The sequence below is a fragment of the Seriola dumerili genome, unplaced genomic scaffold (genome assembly GCF_002260705.1).
Source record: "Seriola dumerili isolate Sdu_G_001 unplaced genomic scaffold, Sdu_1.0 BDQW01000283.1, whole genome shotgun sequence".
Classification (NCBI taxonomy): Eukaryota; Metazoa; Chordata; class Actinopteri; order Carangiformes; family Carangidae; genus Seriola; species Seriola dumerili.
Genome location: NW_019174538.1, coordinates 1,133,991 through 1,142,930, shown reverse-complemented (window position 1 = coordinate 1,142,930; position 8,940 = coordinate 1,133,991). Strand labels below are relative to the sequence as shown.

The following is an 8,940-nucleotide window of genomic DNA, read 5'->3' as shown; positions in this document are numbered from 1 at the left end:
GAAATTTAACTGCTGACAGTCCTCTCAAAAGATAGGGTTTTCTCTAACAACACAGAGAAGCCTGTAGAAAGACCAGGTAATGGTTTTGAATGACTGGACAATGTGTCATAGAAGTGTAAAGTTACAGCCCTGCCTCCCTCTCTCACCCAGCCCTGCAGCCAATGGCAGCTCAGCCCAGGCCCCTCCCACACCACCAGCCTTTAAAACTCCTCAGAAGTTTCTCCTCTTTCTATCCTCTCTGGTCTGTCCCCTCTGCCTGCCTGCTCGCCTTGCCAACCGAGCCATTCGGTCTGACCTTCCCAGACTCAATTCATCCAAAAGAAGAAAAGATCTACTCCAGATTTCAGAATGTCTTCAGCATATAGGACCACCTCTTACAGTGTGAAGAGTTCCAACGCCCCACGGAGCTTCAGCAGCAGCTCCTATGCTGGACCAGGCGGTGTCACCTCCCGCAAGAGCTACAGTGTCAGGAGTTCCTTTGGAGGAAGCAACAGGGGCTATGGAGGAGCTGGCATCACCAGCTCCTCTTCCTATGGCCTAAGCTCAAGCGCAGGCATGGGCTTTGGTGGTGGCTTTGGTGGTGGCTTTGGTGGTGGCTTCGGTGGTGGCATGGTTGCTCAGGCCCCCATCACCGCCGTCACAGTGAACAAGAGCCTTCTGGCCCCCCTGAACCTCGAGATCGACCCCACCATCCAAGCCGTCCGCACCCAGGAGAAGGAGCAGATCAAGAGCCTCAACAACCGCTTTGCTTCCTTCATTGACAAGGTAACAGAGGCAGATACGTACGTGTGTGTGTGTGTGTGCGTGTGCGTGTGCGTGTGCGTGTGCGTGTGTGTGTGTGTGTGTGTGTGTGTGTGTGTGTCAAAACCTATAGTCTGTGCTTCATTCTTCTCTTCAAAAGCTCAGTCATGCTGTAGTCAGTGTTTCAGTGCTGTGAAATTGTTATGTAATATTGGATATAGAGGCCCATATGTTTGCCACATGCTCTGTAATGCTGATTTCTTCACTTTGGCTGTGCAGAGAAAGTTGATTTATTCCTCTCTCTCAACTTTCATCACCTCCCACAAATGCGGTCATGGCAGAAAAGAATGAATGTGCTCAAACTTTAGGGTTATGCTCTTTATCTTTTGGCTCTGGCTGCCTTTTTTATTTATTTTTTATAGTGATGAAAAACAGACGTGTAGAATGGAGAAACAGAAAGACAAAGAGAGAGAGAGAGAAAGCTAAGGGACTGTCAGGGCAGAGCTCAGGGCTTGTGATACGAGTTACCTTGGGACTGGTCCCTCCCTTCTCTGGGGTGTGGCTCTTTCTACTGCCCTGGTGGCCCCCACCCCTCCCCAACACACACACACACACACATACAGTCAGTATTCAGCGCCATCGTTACCTTAATCACAATACCTTCTTTCACAGTGACCCATTTCATAAGGAGTGTCTTTTCATTGACTGACTTTTAATCATCATCATCATAATCAGCGTTAAAGTCCAGTTTTTACGTAACACTCCTCTAAGGCCTCAGCAGCGGGTTAATATTTAAAAAGGCCAGTCGGTTTCATGTTCTGGTCATTGCCAGCTGACTGGCTGCATATCAGCTCTCCTTCTGCATTCAGCGCAATGATTAAAAGAAGATGGAGTGCAGTTTGCATACTTAAACACACAAAGTCCTATCGCATGTTATCTCATGGCGGCAGTAAATTTGGAGGCGCTTTTATTATCTGTATTTCCGCCAGTACAAATGAAGTTCTTGGTTAGATGTTACCTGTGGAGTGGGGCAAGGTCCACTGTGTCACATATCTGCTTTCACTGTCTCGCTCTTACTGTTCACAAAATATGCAAACTCCCCACCTGCTCATCCTCTACCTTCACATCTCCGCTCCTCCTCTCCTCAGCTGCTGCTGAAGGCCTTCACTTTCCCCGCTCCACCTCCCGCTCACTTTCTACTCTCCTCTCTTCACACCTATAACACAGTCAAATATTTACTCTTCTGCAGCTGCCTGTGGATGTAACTTGGCTTCACCCCTCCCCCCCTCTTCTCTCCCTCTCTCTATTTGTCTTCTCTGGCTGGGAATCTCGCTGTACAAAAACAGGAAGGACGTGGAAGATGAAGGGTTAACTAGCTCTGTTACTCCATCACAGGCTTTTTCCAACCTCGTCTTGTTCTCCCTCTCCTCTGCCTCCTGTCAGGATGCACGTACGTCATGCTGGCCTTCCTTTGGAAAAGCTCGGCCAGTTTTGAAACGCAGCCAAAAACAGCTCAGAGATCACCAACGATAGATAAGAACAACAAAGACTGTAGACAGTTAATAAATAAGAGGTGTGACAGGTTGATCCTGTGATTGATTATTTTTGTGCGATGTCGTTATATGGTGGCAGAGCACATTGCAGTTACACTGCACTTCTAATGGGAATTTCATAATAATCTACAAGTGGTGACTATGAGCATCTGTAACAGTATACAAGCATGTAAGTCATTGATTCTTTGTGCAGGCTTTTTGAGTGGTTTCATACCTATCGACTGACTGATGTTCAAGTCCTCCAGTTATTCATTCAATATTCTAACCTTTTTTATTTTTCCTCTTTCTGTGTCTTTCTCCGGCCATCAGGTGCGCTTCCTGGAGCAGCAGAACAAAATGCTGGAGACCAAGTGGAGCCTGCTGCAGGACCAGACCACCACCCGCTCCAACATCGACGCCATGTTCGAGGCCTACATCGGCAACCTGCGCAGACAGCTGGACAGCCTGGGCAACGACAAGATGAAGCTGGAGGCTGACCTGCACAACATGCAGGGCCTGGTGGAGGACTTCAAGAACAAGTGAGTGTGGAGGGGGCAATGGGGGGGGGGGGTTTTTTATGGGTTTATCTAGGATTCATATTCTTCATTTAGATTACACTGGAACATTACAGCAGTACACTGAGTTAATCTTTTTGTGGACTCCTCCCTGCATCTGTCCATTGTCTTGCATCATACAAACTCGAGAGGATTACAACACTGAGAAAGCATGTTCTGAACACCCATTACATTACATATGACAGGGAGGTAAAACTCATGTTACAGAGCGGGCTGTCAGGAAATCTCTCCATGGCTTTACATAAGAAGACAAAAGCACGAATGTCTCGAACACAACACAACACACAAACAACAGTGCTGCACATATTTGTTAGTTGTCCACAAACAAATGGAGCGTATGAGCTGAGGAGCCCCCGAGGGAGAAATATCAGTAACACCTCATGGGCTTGGCCCTGAGTCAACAGACAGTGTGACACAAATGCCCCAGAGGAGGTAAAGAGTAAGTGATGGACTACTTGTGCCTCCTAGTGTTGCATCAGTGTATAAACACACAGAAGCATCAGATGTGATTTTACTGAATATTCAAAATCTGATTTTTCCCTCTCAGGTATGAAGATGAGATCAACAAGCGCACAGAATGTGAAAATGACTTCGTCCTCATCAAGAAGGTCAGCATCCGGATTTTCTCAACTGCAAATTTGATGCCCTAATTGCATTTTCTTGAAGCATTTTCATTCGGTTCTGTCACTGAAGATGTAAATGTGTGTGAGTCCTGACAAACACTTCTCTTGCTGCCAGGATGTGGATGAGGCCTACATGAATAAGGTCGAGCTGGAGGCCAAGCTCGAGAGTCTGACAGATGAGATCAACTTCCTGAGGTCGATCTACGAGGAGGTAAGGCACAGACTGAGCCATGTGTCTGTTTCATACTTTCCCTCCAGACATTAAAACTGCCAACCTCCGAACTGTTTGCTGCTTTCATCAGCATTATTTTTGATTTATCTATGACGTCATAGCATGCTTGTGATGTTTGTGGTTATCATCTTGGAATAGTTGAACATCTGTTAAACATCTTGACTCACTTCTTGTGCCATTCTTGAGGTTGACTAATCTCTCTCTCTTTTTCTCTGTTTTTTTTGTTGTACTTCTTCAGGAACTGCGTGAGCTGCAGAGCCAGATCAAGGACACTTCAGTCATTGTGGAGATGGACAACAGCCGCAACCTGGACATGGACGCTATTGTGGCTGAAGTGAAGGCTCAGTATGAGGACATCGCCAACCGCACCCGTGCCGAAGCAGAGACATGGTACAAGACCAAGGTAATGGATGACTCTTACTTTAACCTTATGTCATTTTTTTAAAAACATTTTTATCACGGTGTGCTCGTTAAGAGGCTTTCAGGTTTGTAATATGTTGTTTTGCTGATGTCCATGTAGTATGAGGAGATGCAGACATCCGCCAACAGATATGGGGATGACCTGAGAGCCACCAGGACAGAGATCGCAGACCTCAACCGCATGATCCAGAGACTGACATCAGAGATCGATGCTGTCAAGGGACAGGTATGAAAAATGTGTTTTGGCACAATGATATTTTGAGCTATCATAATATAGTTTATATTCTTAAACAAAGTCATCCAACAATCCGGAGAGTAGACAAAGTCTGATTTTAAAAATAAATAAATACATTTCCCAGCGTGCCAACCTGGAGGCCCAGATCGCAGAGGCCGAGGAGCGCGGTGAGCTGGCTGTGAAGGACGCCAAGCTCCGCATCAAGGACCTGGAAGACGCCCTGCAGAGAGCCAAACAGGACATGGCCCGCCAGATCAGAGAATACCAGGACCTGATGAACGTCAAGCTGGCTCTGGACATTGAGATCGCCACATACAGGAAACTGCTGGAGGGAGAGGAAGACAGGCTGGTGAATGGCATCAAGGCTATCAACATCTCCCAACAGAGCAGTAAGTCACCTTCTTTTGTTGAGCTTTCATAGTTTGGATGTCTGTTTGGATTTTTGGATCCGTTTCAACGGATTCCACACATTTGAAAGTTTCCTCCAACCTCTCCTCTCTCAACAGCAAGCTACAGCGGTTTCCCCATGGACACCATGAAGAGTAGCTACTCCAGCGGGTACTCCAGCGGTTTTAGCGGTGGATACGGCAGCGGCAGTGGGTACAGCAGCGGCAGTGCATACGGCAGCGGCAGTGGATACGGCAGCGGCATTGGCGGCTTCAGCGGCGGCAGTGCTGGCGGATACAGCACCACCCAGAGCAAGAAGAACGTCGTTATCAAAATGATCGAGACCAAGGACGGTAGAGTGGTGTCCGAGTCCTCTGAGGTCATTGAGGATTGAGCTGTCTAGTTTAGAGGTGTAGCTACCTGTCTGCTATGATCTCCTCTGCCTCTCTGGTAGTTTTATACTCACAGTTCACCCCCTCGCCCAAAACTTTCATAATAAACAAGTGTGAAGTAAAATGCTTGCCAGCCACTCTCCAATACAGCCTAAACATGTTTTTCATGAAACAGTAAATGAACACTACCAAAGACCTGAAAGGGACCAAAGAATTTATGATCTGATGTCTAACTGTCTGTACTAAAAGAAAAGTTTTGTCTTAGAAAATGAGATAAAAAAAAAAAAAAAAACTGGGCAAATTGCAAATATGAAAAAAACACTTCCTTGAAATCTATGCAACAGCTATTCAGCTATTCTGTACACGAAGGGCTGTCACCTTCAAAACTGTGTTGCATCCAATGGACTGTGGCGTCAAAGGAATGTGAATGTACTGAAACAGTGCTCCAGTGTTGTTGGTCAACTAATGTCTTCAAATTGCCTGCTGCAGTAGGTAGTGCATGTCTTCCCTATGCGTGTCCTGTAACTGAAACTGTTCGACCCCTTAGGAGGCTGCCCACATCATACTGTTGTCCTGAGGTGCTGTTTTTGCTACCAAACAAAATAAAAATGTGTTTACTGAAAAGAATATGACGTGTTAGTATTAATTTGAAATGATTACTCAAAGAAAGAAAGAAAGAAAGAAATATCGAGAGTTATTTTCCCATTCAAGCGATTGGGAAAATGGTCTCAGACTTCTGAATACCACTGTATGTTTAGAAAGATGCATGTTTGTCAAAAATTAAACACGAGATTTCATTTTTACATCAAAGTCCAATCACATGGTTGATAGTGGCTGAAAGAAAGATAGTTGGCCATGAAAAGTGACACCTGTCATATGTGGTTTCTTGTGTGACTGATGATGTACCAGAATAGTATAAAATTATAAAGTGAATTGAAATAAATAACACTTAACTGGACATATTTGGGCAATTAAGTGTCACTAATACATTGCTCTCTAAACAAACACTAAGAAATATAAAAAAGCAGTTCGATACTGTTATTTGTTTTTCGTGAATTTTATTTCTGGATTTAGACACTGGGTTTAAAATCAGTTTCATCATGCAGAGAATCAGAGAATACCAGGACCTGATGAACGTCAAAGCTGCCTCTGGACATTGAGCTCGCCACACACAGGACACTGCTGGAGTCTCAGCATGCAGAGAATAAAAACAAGTCCAAATATAGAAAAGTCTCATCTGGGCATTGTTCTGATATATGATTGGCAGCTCATTGGCCTAATTGGCTTGTTAAGAGTTGAGACGCATTCTGATATGACTAACACTCTCCGCGCGCCATGACGCACGGGATCCAGTTTGTGGGAAGCCACCCAACGCTGGAATGCCCTCATGTGGAGGCGACCGAGACGGATTGCGTGAGTCCAGACACGCCAGAGAACCGGGGAGGGAGGACGGCAAACTGAAGTCTTTACCCCCCGCCAGATGGTGCTCAAAACCCAGGGTGGTGCCGCGAGCGCGTTCCATCTGTCCCGTCTGAAGGAGAGAGGGAACCCGCTAACCACAACAAGAGCCGCCGTCTATGGTGCTGAAGAGGCAGGAATGGATTTTATGCTTATTTATTGATTCCACAGTTTACATGCATGCTTTTATATATTTTTTTGATTTTTATTTATTGTCATGATTTTATTTCTAATGATTTCGTTTGTATTATTGCTGTGTTTTGATCATTGTTTTATTATTATTATTATTGATCGTGGTTTTATTGCACGCTGTTAGGTTGAAATCTTATGAGTATCCTGCCCTGGCTGTGACTTATGATCATGTAGTGCCCTGCTACATTTGGTTACATTTTATTTCTTTAAATATGTGTTTCAGTTGATAAATATTCAGCATATGTCGAAACATTGTCTGTCAAATTACTGCTGGTGTGAAATAAGTTGCATTAATATGGACGAATTTATATTTGATATTTTATTTGGGAAGGTACTGAAATGTCCTCTGTTCTGAATAGTCCTTGAACATCTCATGTGTTTTTCTTTGTTTATTTGGGTAACCAGGTGTCAATCTGTTATTAGCGAATCAGTGCCAGCCAGAGATGAGCGTCAACTACCTACCGGACTCTGAGAGGGGGTGGGACTAAAGAGAGACGAGAGTCAGTCGGTGAACGTGAGAGAAACGGAAAAAATACGGAGATGGCAAGAGCTAGTTGTAAGCTAGTTAAAGTGTTTAAATTTGCTGTTGTTAATGTAAGTAAAAACCGGACATTTTATATGTGTGTCAACTGTTATAAAGCAGAAGAGTGAGCCGTTGTTTGGAGCCGGTTTAGTCGGTAATTCAACCTAAATTTCGGCGACGCCATTGTCCGCTGTGAACTAGTGCTAGTTAGCCTCGCCCTCGCTAGCTGTGAGGAGAAGAAGAAGGCCGAGTGTGTGTGGGAGACATATTTTGCGCCAAGTTTCTGAGGTGCCTCGGGCCTACATGCTGCCTGCCGGCCTGCTGCTGCTGCTGCTGTAGAGGGTGCTCAGGACTTCACGCCGCCAAAACACCCGATGTGTGTGCGCAATACGGACCGGGCTCCACGACTGGTTTCTCCATCATATCTCACATCTCGTCGCTGGACAGAGGGTTTGAGCGAACTGCTGCTAACAGTTTCTGAGTTTCCAAGGATCAGTGAGTACAGTGAAAATACTTTTCTTGAGGATTCAAATGAGCTCCAACATGCGCGCCTACGATATGGTGCCATAACTGAGTTTACAAAACCCCGGGTATTATATTTCATTTTATTTTAAGAGTCACCAGGACGGTGGTGCAGTGGTTAGCGCTGTCGCCTCACAGCAAGAAGGTTACGGGTTCGAGTCCCGGCTTGGACGCGGGATCTTTCTCTGTGGAGTTTGCATGTTCTCCCCGTTCCTCTCCAGGTACTCCGGCTTCCTCCCACAGTCCAAAGACATGCAAATGTGGACTACGCTAATTGGATACTCTAAATTGACCATAGGTGTGGCTGTGAGTGTGAATGGTTTTCTGTCTCTGTACCCTACTAGAGGATAAGCGGTAGAAAATGAATGAATGAGTCACCAGGACATTTCAAAAGGGTGAGTGCCTGTTTATATTTTTGGTGTCAATAAATATATTATGCTGCTGCATTATTTATTGTGGGTTTAATGTTTATTCATGTTTGATAGGTAGGGCTATGGTGTCTTAAAGGTATGCATGGGAGTTTGTAAGCTCACATAAACAGTATAGCTATAAAATCAAGCTAACCAGGCCTCTCTGCACCCTAGTCAGAGTCATATGTTTTTTTGTTAAAGTAGACACATCCCAAATTCAAGATTTTAGTAGACTCCTACCAATTCACCTTCCATGCTAAAGGTGTTATCAGGTGTAAAGAGGTATGCCATGACAATTCTCTAACAAATTAGAGTTGAGTAAGAGGGCTACAATCAGATTACGTAGACCTGTGTAGCTCTGTTTTATTGAGGGACAGTTTATTCAACCAATGAAAGACCAGAACGAAACCGCTGCATCCAATCGGCAGCTGAGGGAAATTGCCGTCAACCTGAAAACACGGAAGACGTGGGAGACGGAGAGACCAGACTTTACCCGAAAGTGCGACTCGGCTCTGTCTAATGTGACGGCCTCCTGCCTCTAGGGCCTGCTGTTGTGTTTTGTGTTCCCTCTTGTGTTGGGTTGTTTTGTCTTTCCCTGCAGGTCGTAGGTGGGGCTTGCTACACCTGGGTGGACTTGGCCAGTCCACAGGTGTATAAGAGCTGGCACAACTCCTCACAGGTCTGCCCTGCTCTGTTTT

The 8,940-nt window shown here is 45.3% G+C and overlaps 1 protein-coding gene across 1 annotated transcript; it reads left to right on the top strand.

Moving 5' to 3' along the window:
• The first annotated feature begins 229 nt into the window (after nucleotides 1–229).
• Nucleotides 230–5,764, top strand: LOC111230712 (intermediate filament protein ON3-like). Its single transcript, XM_022757535.1, has 8 exons — nucleotides 230–765; nucleotides 2,604–2,812; nucleotides 3,396–3,456; nucleotides 3,587–3,682; nucleotides 3,942–4,106; nucleotides 4,224–4,349; nucleotides 4,483–4,747; nucleotides 4,865–5,764. Exons 1-8 carry the CDS (start codon nucleotides 349–351, stop codon nucleotides 5,137–5,139), a joined length of 1,614 nt encoding a protein of 537 aa, XP_022613256.1. The 5' UTR covers nucleotides 230–348; the 3' UTR covers nucleotides 5,140–5,764.
• Nucleotides 5,765–8,940: the final 3,176 nt, after the last annotated feature.